The following is a 16,901-nucleotide window of genomic DNA, read 5'->3' on the forward strand; positions in this document are numbered from 1 at the left end:
TACATAATTGACCGATGAGGAGCGAACGCGTGAATTATATGTTCCTCCACAGAGTCGTCCACGGATGGGGAGGCAACGTGGGGGGAGTCAAGGCAAAGAAGATGAAGACAACAAGGTGCATCATCCTCATCGGTAACAACATAAGGACCTTTTCAGAAACCACTGACATAACATGACCCTGTCTTTACCCTCTCGACTCAATCATCATTTCAGCAAATAGAGCAGTTCTCGAAAGGTTTCCTCATCGACCTCTTTGACCAGTTAAATTCACCACTGACATAATTTGCGGCTAACTTTGGATCTTGTATTGTTGAGTAGACGTCGCCGCAGAGCATATTCTACATCGGTCCTGGTTCCAGTGCCAGTGGTGGACCGATTCCATATACAACTGTCGGTCCTGATGATGATGATGATGCAGAAAAGGAAAAGAAACCATAATTACGTATGTATTGTTTCGTAAATTTCGCATTCTTCGTCAAACTAACAATGTTTATAAAAGACATTCTCTTCGAGTGACTTCCTTTGCAACTTATCTTTTCTACGGTATATTTGTAAAGTCGATTAAACATGAGTAATCCGACCTTCTTGGAAAAATCTACGAAGGCATCATCTTCTTCACGCTCGTGACGCTAATTTGACAAATGGCATACCGTCACTCATCTTATCGCTCGAGAAACTAATCGTTTCTAAGAAGACATTCTCTTTAGGTGGCTCCATCAACTTATCACTCATGATGTGGATCTAGCAGTAGTGGTTATGGCTTCCAAATTCCATATTTATCCCCAATCCACTCTCCATCAAAACCCACGATGTTTCTAAGAAGGCATCATCTTCCGATGACATCCTTTACGTAGGATATTAAACCCACAGATAGTACACCTCCACTCGTTTGCTCAAACTTATTGTGTTTTTTCACTGTACTACTTTTATTTCGAACAATTTTCAACATGATTATTACACTGCTTAAAATGTCTCGTATGTGCCGAAATTAGCCATGTCTATCAAGCTATTTTAGCTTATCCTGTATGCACAAAACCAAACATTGGATCCATTTTGAACGTGATTTTGTATATTCTCATTCTTGCATAAAACAAGCTTTGGTACCATTTTCAACTCAATTTTTAATCTGCCTATAATATCTTGTATGTCTTTATATTAGCCTTAACTGAAAGATAAATTCCAATACCACACGAAGAATCTTATAAATTACAAAAAAATTTGAGATTAAATACCCGAACATGCCTATAAGCACTTGTGGTTTGCTAGAAAAAAATAAATACCTTGCTTTTAGGAAAAACACGAGTTATGTTGAATACTTCTCGCGATAAATTTCTTGAGACAATTCAATATCTTGGGGACCTAGCATTATGGGAAACGCGGGGTACTAAATAATCATATTAAATTGGGTAATTAATCTCAAATTAATTAACGAGGGGTTTAATATAATAACACCTAATATTTTGGTACTTCATAGGTAAAATTTACTTTAACATTCATATATAACTATTTTAGAAATTTAATAAATATTTAACAATATTTTCATAATGATCATTCTTATGATATAATATCATTTTAATAATAATATGTTAGGTATGATTTCAAAAAATTAAAAGTTTAGGTATTAAAACATACCAAATTTGATAATTTAGGTATTGAAAGCGTTAAGTTTTTTAAGATATGATATTAAAATGAAAAAAATATTAGGTAAGATTTTAAAAAAATTTGAAAATTTAGGTACTAAAACAGACCGAAATTGAAATTGATAATTTAGATACTAAACATATAAATTGCCCTTATTATTTTAAAGCATAATACTATTATTCATCTGTTGTTTTGATTAAATAGATTTGTTTGGTTTGACAATCGTTTGGTTTCATAATATCATAAAAAATTGATAGATTTTTTAAATATAAAAATTAAATTTATTCAATTATTTCTATTTAAACAATTTAATAGAATATATGTATTAAAGATTAAAATTATTAATATATCAAACCAACACACTAAACGTTTTTATTTTTAACAATGGAATATTTTATTTTTAATAATATTTAGTTGACATGTTTGTAATTTTTAGAAGAAAATTTTGTATACTTTTAAATCTTCAAATATTCATCAAAGATATAAGATAAATTTGTTCAAAACATTATCCGAATCAACTGAATTTGGATCTTTGTGGTGTTATTCTACCCAAAAAAAAATGGGTAAAGTATAAAAATAATCCTTTGACTATAAGATATTGCTCTATTAAGTCACTCGGCTATTAAAAGTTATAAAATAATCATTCGACTATAGAATAATATTTTGTTAAGTCTCTTGACTATTATAAGTCACAAAATGGTTACCCGACTATTCACTATGTTTCAAACTCATCATTTTTTTGTTAAAAAATGACGATTGTTTAAGTCGGGCGTTACCATGATAACTGATATATGATAGTCATTTGAGATTCTGGAATCAGATTTTATCATATCACAATCAACATGTTAACTTTCAAATTATAATATCATCCATTTTAACAAAAAATGACGAGTTTGGAACTTAATGAATAATCGGATGACCATTTTGTACCTTTTAATAGTAAGGACACTCAACAAAGAAACATTCTACAATCAGAGGACCATTTTATAACTTTTAACAGTAGAGTGAATTAATAAAGCAATACCCTATAGTCAAGGGACCATTTGTGTAATTTGTGTACTTTACCCAGAAAAATTGTCTTTGAGGTTGAAACTCAGGATGGTAGAAGAAGAGTCAAAATCAGAAGGTAAAGCCGAGTACATGTATGGAGGAAGAGAGTGAAAGTTCAACTTGGCTATTATGAAGATGGAGATCAAAAGAGAGGGTGGATCATCAACAACCACCTTATCATTCCTCGGCTGACCCTACCAATGTCTACTAAACACCAATGCATACATCTAAATCGAATTCATTTCAAGTTTCTAAGTACCAGACAATGATTACCATGAATACAACAACCAGAGCAACCAAAAAAGAACCCGCTCAAGACTCAAACTTTGGCATTCCTAATGAAGTCGATGCAGGTTTGGCAATTGCAGTCACTGAAACGGCAAGTTTCACACCCAAAGCACACGCAGGAAGTACACCCCTTGCACGTCGGACAACGGGGGCAGCCCCTGTATACCCTTCGACTTGCTCGCTCCTCGTCGACTTCGCATGTTATTCTGAAATGTGAAAATTTAGTTGAGTACAAGCCAGAGTGTATGTTGCCAACTTGCCATAACATATAGCACATGATGAGAGTACAAGTCCGGTACATATAACATATGTGTTGTGAGATACAACATTGATATGCCATGTTCATGCCTCCCTAGGTAGCCTATATTGAGCTATACAGCACATGAAATGCTTTCATGATAGAGAATCAATAAAAAAAAGGGTCATGGAATGATCTTTTGGATTTAGAGAAGTCATATAGTTCAATATACAAATCCAATTAGAGATCAAGAAGTGTTTTTGTTACCACATGCATTATGCCTACAAATGCAGTTTTATCATATAAGAACATAATCAACAATGGGGAGACACACCTGTCATATTGAAGATCAGAGCATTTCCAGTTCACATCTGCTAAAGCATCATGGTGAATCCTGCATTCCTCTTTCGTCCGCAATCGAAATCTTCTCTCCTTGTTACACCCGCTGCAGCGAACGAACTCATCTCGATGACAGACTCTTCCATTACGGGATTTATGGAAACCGTTGGCACTTTTTGATGCTTGATTGTAGTATTTCAGAAATGCAGTCTTTGACAGTGAAACCTTCTCCCCATTAACCATCAGCCAAACATTATTTTTCCACTTTCTAGCTGTCTCTCTCCCGGAATGCTTCTCAAATGCAGCAGGACTCAACTTGTCTGGTCATTGTAATCAGCATCCACACAAGAGGAAAAGGGCTTTAACATTTGGTAGGGAAGTAAAAATGCCTGAACATTGGATGGCTCTATAATTCTATTAAACAGTAAAGGCAGAGATCACAGTACACTACATACAGCTACAGCCAGTTTGAGTTAACTGATGCTGAAAAAGCTGGACTCGTGCATTTGAGTTAAAACTTTCGTTAGCTTAAAGGTATGTTTTTTTCTCAAACATTTACACTTGCAGTCAATACTTGGAACCGGTTATAATTTACAATGGCATGATATTGGAACAGAACAACATGTGCATGAACATGAACATCTTGTTGTGGTACAAACCAAGGAAAAAATCAGTTCACTGTGACAAAACAACATAAACAAACTGCAAGACAAAAACCAAAACCAAAGGACTCAAGCTATTAGAAAAAAACTCGATTAAATGAGAGAAAGCGACAGCCATCAACGTCAAATGCACCGTAGTTTGAACAAAACTTGTTTACAAAACTTGGCATTAAACACGCACAAGAATCAAAACCCATTTCCCAGAAGAATCAAAGGGAAGAAAGAAACGAAGGAAGAAGAAAAAGGAGAAACCTTCATTGCATCCAGGGGTGCATTCGCATGCGATTTCAAGGCGACCATTGGAGAAAACCCTAAGCTTGCCAACGGCATCGCCATACCTATGGCTGGTACACCCGCATGTCACTTCTACAAAGTCCCCTCCTTTCTTCAATCCACTTACCTCCCTCAACTCCTCATCGCTGAACATCATCGATCCACTTTCTTTCTCTACAACATTCTCCATTTCTCTCTCTCTATATAACAAAAATTCCGCCGCTTCAAAGCGCACTGTTTCTTAAAAATAACCCCAGAAACTTCCAAGAAGAGAAAAATGGATGATATGAATATCGTTGAAGAGAGGAGGAGAATTTATAAGAATAAGAGGACTAAAAAGAAATGAAAAGGTTAGGAATAACAGGCACCTTTATGGGGTTTACTGGTGGAGAATAAGTTGTAGAGAGAGAGCGATGAGTTGGCAAACGAAACAAATACCATGGGTTGAAGGAGAGAGTAAGAGTAAAATTGTGCTACTCGCTTAACATTACCGAAAAAGAAGATACCTTTGGGGCAAGCGCACCTTGGTTAATGGGAAAATATTTTTGTTCGTTCTAAAGGATAAATTATACCGTTTTTCACTAGACTTTATTCTTTATCTTATTTTATTTACCGTATTTTCAATATTTTTAATTAGCTCACTAAAATTTACAGATTGAATCATTTTGTTTATTCCTATGTAATTTCTAACGTTGTGATGAAGTGTTATTTTTTATTATTATTTAATATAAAATAATTGAAAATATAAAGAGTAAATTATACCATTTCTCACTGAACTTTAGTCTCTCTCTTATTTTACTCACTCAATTACAAAAAGTGGGGAAAGAATATGATTCAAAGCGACGTCGTTTTGATACTTGTGCCATGTCATAACATCGTTAAAAGTTAACGATTGAGTGAGCAAAATGATTCAATCTGTAAAGTTCAGTGTGCTAATTAGAAAAAATGAAAGTATGTTGATTAAAATAAGAGAGAGAGTAAAGTTTAGTGAAGAATAGTGCCATTTACCATGTTTCTAAATTCTATTAAAAATTGTATTTTTAATTAAAATTTTAAATATATCTAATGTCTTTCGTATAATATTTTTATTTAATTGTATTTAAGGTTTTTTTATTATTAAGATGAGATGATTATGAAGTAGTATATGTTTTAAATACTCACAATCGTTTGACAATGAATGCTCAATCACCATGCTACAATTACTGGTGCTCGAACTCATGATCTTTAGGAATAACAATAATTTTTTAAGATAATTTGATTCGGACTTAGGTTTAAGATTAGAAATTCCACATGACAGGCTAAGAATGAGCATAAAAGACAATTACTCCATATGACAAATACCAAAATGCAATCCATCATTCAATCAGTTCATGGGCGTCAATTCTACGTCAAATTCATGAATGTAATGCCATCTCATGACAAAATATGTTAGGTTGGTCACAGAGAAACTTTACAGAAAATGCCATTAATGTCAAACGTGAATTATGGAAAAACGAGGGATTAAAGGATCCATTGAACCACTAACTTTGACTGAATCGTCATGCCCATTGCATAATGGGAAAAAAGGGTTTTTTTACCGAGTCAAACTCACTGACGTGTCTGAAAATAATGCATATGAAAACAAATTTAAATTAGGTTCATATCACGTAACGTTATCAACATATTACATCGATCATGCTGCTGATTACAATGATTGCTAACTTTTATTTTGTTCTTTTGGAGCAGCCGATCCATACGAAATCGGCGCCACGCTTTAGCACAACCTGTCCCTCACTTTCGGCACATGGGAAAACGGCTTGGGGACTACCTAGTTGTGGTCGACACAGCTACAGCGTTCGCCCGCGACGTCAAAAGAGCAAACTCATCACGACCCATCATCACACAAAAACATCGTGATTATGACATCGATATCATCCTCTTTAAACATGGTACTTAATTTATAAAACGTCGTAATTAAAATTAATCAAATGATGATATGTAATGATATAATGAGAGGCGTACAACTTAGGACCACTCGAAGGTTATGTTGGATGGTTGTTGGTCTACCATTTTGATAGGTTCATACCCGAACTCTCTAGCACCATATTCGTTTGACATTTTCATAAGTACTTGGGCGAATATTTGGCGGCCACCAACCGGAGCTTTGCTGTGTCTTACTCTTACATTGAGCTAACCTTTTCGAAGAGTCCAATGGGAAGGTCGAATGTTGGAGCCACTCAAATCGCAGGGACAGGACTCCCGATGGTGCCCAATTTGATGATGGGTTGCTAAAGTAGACTTTGATAAATATTTGTTCCAACCTCAATTTGTGTCTGAAACCACATTTAATCTATAATTTCAGGCCTGATAGTCCAAACCCCAAAATTGTGGGTATCTTTTAGGTCACCAATATGATCATAACTTGGAATGCTATATTCTCATTCATGCATTTCATTGTGGTTCTCCATGGGAGGACATATGATAATATATATATATATATATATATATATATATATATATATATATATATATATATATATATATATATATATATATTATATATATATATTGCTACACAATGTAAAACTCTTTTAGTTTTACATTAATTTAAGACAGTTGGATGAGAGAAAATATATGAATGAGATTAACCATAAGACATGAGAAGATATTCACTGAAAAAAACGAGTCAGTCTCAGCCGTCTATTTTAACTCATCAAATTATCCTAAATCAACATAAAACTAAAATAGTTTTACATTGTGTAACATAATCCTAACACTCAGGGATGGGCCGAGGGGGAACTGAAAATTTAATATTGTTATATATTTTAGATTTTTTTATATATTTTCTATTAAAAATCTATTTTCGCCCCCTCGAATTTTAGTTTATTCTCCCCAAGTTTAAGTTTGTCCCCCTAACATAAAATCATATGATTTTATTATATTTTGTTGTGCTCAAATTTATCAGAGATGTTTAACTTATAAAGTGATTTTAGTGTTGAAAAAATATTAATTTCTATTTCAAACTATATCTCTATGAGAATATTTTTCCAAAACTTATTTATTTATAGAGCAAACTATGCTTATACAGCTAGTTTTATCATAATTCACTAAATAGTTTTTTAAATAATGGGTCTTCGTAATTATTATTCATATTCACCATCTATTTAGAAAAGAAACTATTGTTTGGTGAGTAGGTCGATAGTTGTTGAGAACTGCAATTCACGCGCATTAAGTTTATTTTTTAATTAATTAATTATTATTTCCATATCCTTCCGTCAGTTCTGTGGGTCATTTTCGTTTCAAAGTAAGCGTTTTTCTACCTCTCTTCCTTTTGAACTCTCTTGTATTTCAAGCATCCAATAACTTAGATGTCTCTCTTTGTAAAATATCATTATTTTCTGGGTTTGGTTGATGAATAGATCTGGGGGCAACATAGCATCAAAAAGCTGAGCTTTATTCACTGCTTGCTAAATTTAACTGCTTTATACATATTTTCCCCTGCAATTGTTTGTGTCGGTCACTGTTTTCCTGCTGAATTTATTTGCTCTGTTATTTTTCCCAGTTGTTCAAGCCCGTGTTTTCACTATTGATAGTGTCAAAGTAATGATCTTTTTGCTTGGAACCTTGTTTTCGAAGAGAACTTGGTTTCAGAATAAATGTTCCCTATACTATTAACAAGGCGGTTTGGTACTCTTTCCGGTCCTCCCTGCATCTTTTTGGTCCCATTTGCTAATAATATTGGGGGATTTTTTTTTATTGATTCATCAACTTTATCGGGTTCTTTAGCTTGATCTATAGGCTAGGAAAGTTTGGTTTTTTTTAACCGACAATGAGAAAGCTTTATAGGAAACTTGTGTTGATACAAAATCCATTGACGAGTGTGAGAAAAAATGTCAATTCTCATTCTGGAAGGGTGTTTAGTGATAGAAAATGGATTATCCCATTTCTTGCAAGCTTACTTGTATCGATTACTTTGTTTTTCTCTGCCATTTTTTGGTTGTACAAATACAATGCTCCTTACAGTGGAGATCAGTTGCCATTCGACAGTATTTCCTTTGCTAGAGCAGAGGACTCTAGTGGGTATTTTGTAGAATCGGATTTGGAGAAATCGTTTAACACGAGTGGATATGCAAACATGGAAGCACCTAGACTTGCATATCTTATTTCGGGGACGAAGGGTGATAGTCATAGGATGATGAGGACCTTGCAGGCAGTGTATCACCCCAGGAATCAGTATTTTCTGCATTTGGATCTCGAGGCTCCTCCCCGCGAAAGGCTGGAATTGAGTAATATGGTAAAGATCGATCCGACTTTTCGCGAAGTCGAGAATGTGCGCGTGATGGCGCAATCGAACTTGGTAACATACAAAGGTCCCACCATGATTGCCTGTACCCTTCAAGCAATTGCAATACTCTTGAAGGAGAGCTTGGAGTGGGATTGGTTTCTAAACCTGAGTGCCTCTGATTATCCCCTTGTGACTCAAGATGGTTAGTGCTAAGACTTGTTTAACTTTTCGCTATTGAGGTTGTTCCTTGTTATTATTGTATAAAGGGTTTAGAGAACAATGCCATTTTTGTAGTATTAATTTTAACTCTAATTTGACTGTGAACTCTGCTTGCTACCAGTTTACCACCTAATTTTATTGGACTTACTCGAGTTCTTTATAGCGTTTGAACAAAATTACATGCTTGCTACCTTCTCGAGCTTCTTTCATTCTTCTGTGAGACCTTTTGAGCTTAAGGTCTAGATTGTGAAAAGGATTTGAAAGAGAGTGGATGGTTATAGCTTGCATTTGTTGTTGTGGAGTGCTTTCTGAAACGGTCAGCTAATATGTGTTCTGATTGTGCAGATTTGCTGCATGTTTTCTCCAACTTGTCAAGAGATCTCAATTTCATTGAACATACACAGATTGCTGGTTGGAAGCTGTAAGACCTAGTGTGCATGATACTCTTGAAATATCCCTTTCCTTATACCTTAATGCCATCCGCTTTACATGTGTATTTATGTGCTTCTGCAGGAGCTCGAGAGGAAAACCAATCATTGTTGATCCAGGCCTTTACTTGTCTAAAAAGTCTGACATTGCTTGGACCACTCAACGCCGATCCCTGCCTACATCTTTCAAATTGTATACAGGTTGGTTTTTATCCTTCTTCCCTCTTCCTTATCTTGAGCACATCATTTCTGTATTAGTTTCTCAAATCATAGGTAGATTGCTTGCTCATCACCACTTTGATTTATGTCAACCGCGTTATCTTGAAATCTCAAGTGGTGCCCTATAGTCATGAACTGATATAATATTAGCATACTAGTGTGCCAAATAAGGATAACAACTACAAAGACTTGTAAGAGTCATAATTTCCTGCAATGTCCCAGAATTCTTCTCTAGTGTTAGAAGCTTCTGAATAATCAAATATTGTCTTAGGGTTCCCATAAGCTCGCTAGTTATGTTTCTTGGGGATTCTGAATGCCGGCTTCTAAGATCAGTTTCGTTTTTGCCTTTGTGGCCTGTTGTATGAGATTTCCTCGTCTCTATGAATGAATGAAAAAAATGTATAGTTGTTGCTTTGCTTTGCCTGATCTGCAGGTTCTGCATGGGTAGCGCTTACCAGAACTTTTGTTGAGTATTGTATATGGGGGTGGGATAACCACCCACGGACCATCCTTATGTACTATACAAATTTCGTTTCCTCTCCCGAAGGCTATTTCCATACCGTTATTTGCAACACCGACGAGTTTCGTGGCACTGCAATAAGTCATGATCTCCACTACATTGCTTGGGACACTCCTCCAAAGCAACACCCAAAATCCTTGTCAATGAAAGACTTCGATAAAATGGTGAAAAGCAACGCTCCCTTTGCCCGGAAGTTCCATAAGAACGATCCAGTGTTGGATAAAATTGATAAAGAGCTTTTGGGCCGTACTGACCGATTTGCTCCTGGAGCTTGGTGTATCGGGAGTTCAGAGGGTGGAGCTGACCCATGTTCCGTACGCGGCAATGATTCTGTGTTTGCACCAGGCCCTGGTGCCGAGAGGCTGCAAGACCTGGTAAAAGGTCTGCTATCCGAAGATTTTCGGAAAAAGCAGTGTTCATGATAGTTGTGAAGTGTTGGAGAATTCCAAGTGCAAATAACTGTATTCATACTTTATTAATCACATATCTATAAAGAATCAATTTTCACAGAATTGTAAAAATGACAAACTTAAATCGAAGTTACCAACTATGAGCATTGTTTTCTCTGTGTTCTTAATTATGTTTGATGAAAATTGTTAACAAGATAATAAAAACGAGAACGACACCAACAACAATGGAAACGCAACCCCATTTCCTCGAGCTTTTCTGATATTCCTTAGCTACCTCCAGCTGCTCGGCCCCTTCATGACAAACGAACTGGCACGAGCAACATGGCTCTCGATTTCATTCAGTTGGTGGCCCTGTGCCTCCACTAGGACCGCCGTGTCTAGGAATAGTTGATGAAGCTCGATCAACCCCTTTACGATTTCCTGCATGGCATCGTGCCTCTCTTGTATCTCTGAAATTGTATCCAGAATCTGCCCCCGCCCTTGTTCTTGAATTGCCTGTTGCAAGAGCGTTTCACTTTCTCTTCTTTCGATCAGTTTTTCGATCATTTCTTCATCTGCTTTCTGTCCAGTTACTGTAAAGTATCCTCTCTCTACGGTTTCTTTATATTCTGCTGTCATTTTTGCTCTTAAACCCTGAAAATCATCCATCATATCCTTTAGTTTACTGCCTCAGCCACTAACAACAGACGTCCTAGTTCGGTAAGCCGATGATCCAGGACCGCAGCCCGGAAGTTTCTGATGTGCTGCATTTGATTTTTCAAGTGCTTCAAGTTTTCCCTTTATGACTTTGACCCGTTTTAAGACCTGCTCGACATCCAAATCCATTCGAGCTCGAAGATCCTTCACAGCTTTAGCACTGTGAGCTGCCTTGGTCTCTTCATTCGATTATTGCGACCTCTTGAACACATGCTCAACCACTTTCATATCGCCCTTCACATTGTCTACATCCCCGAAGAACTCATCGAGGTTCACCGCCTCTCAGTCATCCAAGTGAACCTGCTTCTTGAGATCTGAATATCTCTTGAATGAACTAGAGATAAGATCATTCATTTCTTCGGCCTCGATGAACTTTCCTCCCCGAATCTGCTGTTCCTGCTATAAGCTAAGTTCTAAGGAGAAAACGGTGACTAAAACGCAAGCCCTTCATCAATGGAGGCGCACTAAGGTATACGTTTTGGTAGAGCACAAATTATTTAAAACTTCAGCTTTTGCGACTAACCGAATCAACATGGATAGGGTAGTTATTATAGTTATTATATTCTGCAATTAACAGGCTAGCAACAATACATAAAGAAAAAAAAAGACAAATTTAAGTTATTTGTACATAAAAAAGGGACAATTAATGTGGTAATTATTTTAAACCATATAAATTTGTTCATTTTCTCCCTATTTGTAGAAGTCTGTGAATGAAAAGTCAAGGAAATATTTCTCATGCTACTTCTTGTATCTGCCTTTGCTGTGAATTGAGTCCAATAATATAGCACATTAAGCTCCTCTCCTGAATCTGCAAGATTTAACATCAAATGATGATCATCATACTCATAAATATAATCTACCAAAATATATATGGTTATACGATGGTGTTACGCGTTATGATTTTTCGACTTAATCGATCTAGTAGTTTTACCTCTAGGATAGATATCATCCTGAAAAGTTCGATGCACTCCTGTAGCAATAGCTTTTCCTGTGTAACCACCTCTGCTAATTCCGAAACTAACGACACGGTCTTCTCTATCTGAAACACCATTTGCAGGGTAAGGGTCATTTAAAAAGCTACGCGGATTACTAGTTTAGCATATATAAAAATGTGAAACATCTCCATACCCCTGGTGAGGAAGCAATCAGCATCGACTTGATGGATGCAGCGAGATCGGACGCAAGTCGAAGTGCCATCGAAGCTGATTGTGTGTCGACCTGTGCTCCTTCCACAAGAGGCACTTTGCAAACAACAGCGTGCAGAGATTCTTTAGTCATGGAAATGGCTGATGAGTGTTGCCTTTCCATATCTGCCCAGGATTCCAATGCCTTCATCTGCAGATATGATTAACGAATTCGACTTAGAGCATAATTATATAACCATTCTATTGTAAGTATGATTAAAGCTGTTTTATTAGGCACTGACTTGAGATTGAAGTATAAAGTCCAGCTTGATCTCAAGCTTTTCCTTTTGAAGCTTTAATTTCTTCTGTAGCACTGAATGTTGCAGTTTCATAACACTATTCCACCCATATAACAGAGAGTTCTGCAAAAATCAATAAAGAATTAAGTTTTAACTGATGTGTGGTAACAACAAGACATACAGACATGCATGCATACCTGAACTTGATTGTTTATGCTAGTACTCGCGGCATCGGCTTTAGCGTTTGCATACCGCCATTGAATCAAGCCGTTATGGATCAATCGTAGATGATGGACACTTTCGACATCACCTGAACCCGGTTGCAGAGCTGATGACTTCTTACTCTTGAACAGACCCATTAATCCCAGATTCAAGAATTTCTCCACACCTTTGGTCCTGGAAGGACTAGTAGGCGGTTTCAAGTTCGAAAACGACATCGGTTTGGCCTTGTTTTCAACCGACACTGTAGGTGACTCCCACCGCCCTGGCGACAACGCCCACTGCGACGTTGAAGCACCTTGTGAATTAGTCCTCCGTATGACATTTTTAATGGCGAACCTTTTATTCATCTTGGGAGAACTATCAGCTGAAACCGGATGGAGATTACTTGAATCCCAAGTAATTCCTCTCGATCTATTCCTCGTTGCCTCCTCTTTCAAATACTTGGAAGATACCTCTATCCCATATTTTCTCGAACTCGACGAAGAATTAGTTATGGTTAAAGCTGGAGAACCAATTTTCGATGCCGAACATTGATCACTAATCTCCCCTTCAGAATCAACAACACAATTATCGGTCAAAAAATCCGGTTTCCACTGAGAAGAAGACGACGATGACGATTTTTTATAAAGAGCATTCTCGTCAACAGAAAATCTCCCGGGCACAATATTCGGAGAAGAAGAAGACGATGTCGAGGAAGACGTCGATGATGACGATTTTCTCGAAAAACCCGGTTTCATCGTATACCTCATGGATCCACCCATGGAAGGCCTATGATTTTCTTTCGCACTAACTTCCTTGTCATTCTCAATAAACCTACTGAACTCAGTATGACTCGTTTGCTTGGTGAGTGAAAAGGGTTGGGGATCTGTTCTTTTCTCGTAGCTTTTCCGCTCGATGAAATCTTTTAGCCTCTCGTTTCCAAGATAATCGGCCAAAGTATCAAGCTTTTTCGAGTTTGAAGAAGAAGAAGTGTTAGTAGGGGCGGTGGAAGAAGGCCACAGGCCTCCAAGTAACCCACCGGAAGGGTCATCAAGGCTGCGGTGCTGCTTTCTGGTATCCAGGGAGGTCGACTTACGGCGGAGAGGGGATAAAGCTTTGCTCGGAGAGTGGTGGCCGGAATCATGGGTGGGTGTCGAAGAAGGCGAAGAAAGGAACCGAGAGGCAACCTCACGGGATTTCGATCGTCGGGGCTTGACGGGTTGCTCCGACACAGGTGGCTCACCGGCGTTGTTCATGGTTTGGGAAACTTCCCCGATTGATTACGGAGAAAACTGGGAATAGATGTGTGCGTGCTCGAGATGGAAAAAGATGAGAAGAAAAACAAACATTCGAAAGTGGCGGCAAAGCAGATACGTGATTTGAGATTATATTAAGATTATGTTTAGAGTTTTGCCGGCGAGTGACAAGGGATTCTTATATTATCTCATTTAACCATCACCGTTGGAGTTTTTGAAAAAAATGAACAAATTTTACCTCAAACTAACAGACAAGAGTGGAACAGTGTGATGTTTTGGGCTGGTGCCGGCGATCTGGAAACTGTGCCATTTGGCTTAATAACTCTTTTAAAACGGGTAAAGTACTCAAATTATCATTTTAATTAGAGTTATTTGTACTATATGTCCTCAAACTAAGACTCTTATTTTAAATTGGTCTCTAAGCTTTTGAAAATTCTAATTTCATTCATCAACTATTACTCTCATTCTAAACTAGTCCCTAAAATTTTGAACATTTTAAATCCATCCTCAAACTATAACCTTTATTCTATAATAATTCCTAAACTTTTGAATATTCTAATTTTATCCCCAAACTTTTGAATGATTTAGGGGGAAGTTACTAGAATGTTCAAAAGTTTAAGGACTAATTTAGAACGAGGGTCATAGTTTGTAGATGAAATTGAAATGTTCAAAAGTTTATAGACCAATTTAGAATGATAATGAGGATGAATTTACAATTTAATAAGTTAATATATATATAATTCGGGTCACGGTTATCTGGATCACAATTTTTTTCTTTAAATTATATTATTTTTAAAAGAATTATAAAAAAATTCTAAAATTTAAAAGTCTATATATATATATATATATATATATATATATATATATATATATATATATATATATATATATATATAATCCACACATAAATTTCAAAAATTCAAATTACATAATTAAAATAAAATTTATTAAAAATTAAAATAAAAAATATAATTAAATTTCAAATGTTTTGAAGTTAAAATAAATATTTTAAAAAATAATTTAGAACGTTAATGTGAAATAATTTAATAAATGCTTAAAGGTAAAAAAGGTGTCCAACGTATGTCTGTTTTTTTAGTTTGGTTTCTAACTTTTTTTCGTTCTAGTCTGGTGCCCAACGTTTCATTCTATAACTCAGTTTGGGTCAGGCCATGACAGGCCGTTAATTTCGGCTGTTAAATGCCACCTGACATGGGTATAATATTAAAAAATGAATTTTCTAATTAAAATAATAACTAATTAATTAATTGAAATTGAAAAATTAAAAAATTAAAAAAAGAGATAAAAATCTTTTTTTACCTTTAACCCTAAGTAATTTTCCCCTCTTCCTCATCACTCTCTTCCCATTCCTTCTTCACCATTTTTCTAAAATTGAAGTCAAGAACCCTAAATTAGTTATTGAAATCTACATATAGCGAGTGAAGGATGTCAAGTGAAAGTTCAAGGCCTCGTAACGGTTCAAGGGTCATGGAATATCATTGTGGAATGAAAGCTCTCATTTAGATTTCTAATAAACAATGGAGTAAAGGGAAATTTTTTTATGGGTGTTGTTAAACGAAAGAGGTAAGTTTTGATTCAGTCATAATTTTTTAGTGTTTGTTGACTTATTAGCCTAATAATTTTATTTTTTATACTACAGAATCGGTGTAATTTTTTCCAGTGGTTAGATAATGAATGTATTAATGAAGACTTAAAATTTCAATTGGAAATGTTGATGACCGAAAATAGAAATTTGAAAAATGAAAACCAATAATGGAAGGAAATGTACAAAGAGGAGGACAAATGCTTTATTCTATAAGATAACATTCTTTACTTCTTGGATAGTGTACTTCATGGTGAAATTTGGTCTTTAGATGAATGATGGAAGTGTTGACAATTGAAATGTTGGTGTAGTTGAAGGAAATTGTAGTTGTTATGTATAATTTGGTATTTGGATAGTGGTGTAGTTGAAGGAAATTGTAGTTGTTGTAATGTTGGTATGACAATTTTTATGTTAGAAGATAAAAGTATTAATATGTTGTTATGGAAATGTTATGTTTTGTATATGGAAATTAAATGTTAGCATATGTTTGTGTTGCATTGATACATAATCGAATGTTAGCATAAGTATGTAAATAGTTGGAAAGTAATAGGAGCAAAAGAAAAATTTTCATATATTGAAGTAAACTGTCCATAATAATTAGATTACAAAATAATTGCATATATCTAAACAAAATGAAATGTCAATTGCCCAAAAGTTCACATGAGTAAACAAAGTCAAATAAACAATTTCATGTGACTAAAGACAATGTAACACAAAACACAAAAGAAATAAAAACTTCATTCTAAGGTCTCTAAATGGTTGGTTTAGGGAGAGGCCTTTTGATGGGAAGATATGGCCTGTTGATGGGAAGCTTTGGCAATCTTTCTTGTAGATCAATGTTGGAAGTTTCCATTGAAGGTGACGGAGAAGATGTTGAAGGTGGTTTTGTTATTGTACCACTTGAACTTTGCATCGTGGCTGCAACAGATGACCTTGTGTTAGGTCGAGAAATGAACACTTGACTTTATCTTCCTAACTGTTAAAATGAAAGCAAATATGAGAAGTTGTTTACAATTAAAGTTGTTTAGAATTAGAATTACTTACATTTAAAATTTGTAGTTCTGTTGCATCATTTGTGTACATGTCAATCCCTTGCATGATTATTCTGCCCCTTGGGGTTCATGTGGTGTAACATGATGTCTAGGGGGAAGGGATTTTCTATTTACTGTCACTC

At 35.7% G+C, this 16,901-nt stretch overlaps 3 protein-coding genes and 1 pseudogene across 3 annotated transcripts; 1 reads left to right on the forward strand and 3 right to left on the reverse strand.

The window, feature by feature from the left end:
• Window positions 1–2,965: 2,965 nt before the first annotated feature.
• On the reverse strand, window positions 2,966–4,719 carry LOC120199789 (protein ULTRAPETALA 1-like). The gene is made up of 3 exons (XM_039200806.1): window positions 4,471–4,719; window positions 3,552–3,876; window positions 2,966–3,185 (listed from the first exon to the last, which is right to left on the reverse strand). Exons 1-3 carry the CDS (start codon window positions 4,679–4,681, stop codon window positions 3,011–3,013), a joined length of 711 nt encoding a protein of 236 aa, XP_039056737.1. The 5' UTR covers window positions 4,682–4,719; the 3' UTR covers window positions 2,966–3,010.
• Window positions 4,720–8,249: 3,530 nt separating this feature from the next.
• LOC120199787 (beta-glucuronosyltransferase GlcAT14A-like) lies at window positions 8,250–10,650 on the forward strand. The gene is made up of 4 exons (XM_039200805.1): window positions 8,250–8,957; window positions 9,320–9,395; window positions 9,488–9,603; window positions 10,055–10,650. The coding sequence occupies exons 1-4, from the start codon at window positions 8,300–8,302 to the stop codon at window positions 10,561–10,563; spliced, it is 1,359 nt and encodes a 452-aa protein (XP_039056736.1). The 5' UTR covers window positions 8,250–8,299; the 3' UTR covers window positions 10,564–10,650.
• LOC120199788 lies at window positions 10,639–11,601 on the reverse strand (annotated as a pseudogene).
• A 311-nt stretch (window positions 11,602–11,912) lies between these two features.
• Window positions 11,913–14,127, reverse strand: LOC120199790 (QWRF motif-containing protein 3-like). Its single transcript, XM_039200807.1, has 5 exons — window positions 12,868–14,127; window positions 12,674–12,793; window positions 12,376–12,582; window positions 12,179–12,286; window positions 11,913–12,055 (listed from the first exon to the last, which is right to left on the reverse strand). Exons 1-5 carry the CDS (start codon window positions 14,125–14,127, stop codon window positions 11,981–11,983), a joined length of 1,770 nt encoding a protein of 589 aa, XP_039056738.1. The 3' UTR covers window positions 11,913–11,980.
• Between the last annotated feature and the right edge of the window lie 2,774 nt (window positions 14,128–16,901).

The sequence above is a fragment of the Hibiscus syriacus genome, unplaced genomic scaffold, assembly GCF_006381635.1.
Source record: "Hibiscus syriacus cultivar Baekdansim isolate YM2019G1 unplaced genomic scaffold, ASM638163v2 tig00005465_pilon, whole genome shotgun sequence".
NCBI classification, from domain to species: Eukaryota; Viridiplantae; Streptophyta; class Magnoliopsida; order Malvales; family Malvaceae; genus Hibiscus; species Hibiscus syriacus.

Bases quoted from the DNA above. Each gene is read 5' to 3' on its own strand.
- LOC120199789 (XM_039200806.1), bottom strand. From the start codon at position 4,681: ATGGAGAATGTTGTAGAGAAAGAAAGTGGATCGATGATGTTCAGCGAT. The intron at 3,877-4,470 runs GTTTCTCCTTTT...TACAATGACCAG, and splicing joins CACCCCTGGATGCAATGAAG to ACAAGTTGAGTCCTGCTGCA. The intron at 3,186-3,551 runs GTGTGTCTCCCC...TTCACATTTCAG, and splicing joins TCTGATCTTCAATATGACAG to AATAACATGCGAAGTCGACG.
- LOC120199790 (XM_039200807.1), bottom strand. From the start codon at position 14,127: ATGAACAACGCCGGTGAGCCACCTGTGTCGGAGCAACCCGTCAAGCCC. The intron at 12,794-12,867 runs GTATGCATGCAT...TGATTTTTGCAG, and splicing joins GCATAAACAATCAAGTTCAG to AACTCTCTGTTATATGGGTG. The intron at 12,583-12,673 runs GTCAGTGCCTAA...TCATATCTGCAG, and splicing joins ACTTTATACTTCAATCTCAA to ATGAAGGCATTGGAATCCTG.
- LOC120199787 (XM_039200805.1), top strand. From the start codon at position 8,300: ATGAGAAAGCTTTATAGGAAACTTGTGTTGATACAAAATCCATTGACG. The intron at 8,958-9,319 runs GTTAGTGCTAAG...CTGATTGTGCAG, and splicing joins TCCCCTTGTGACTCAAGATG to ATTTGCTGCATGTTTTCTCC. The intron at 9,604-10,054 runs GTTGGTTTTTAT...CCTGATCTGCAG, and splicing joins ATCTTTCAAATTGTATACAG to GTTCTGCATGGGTAGCGCTT.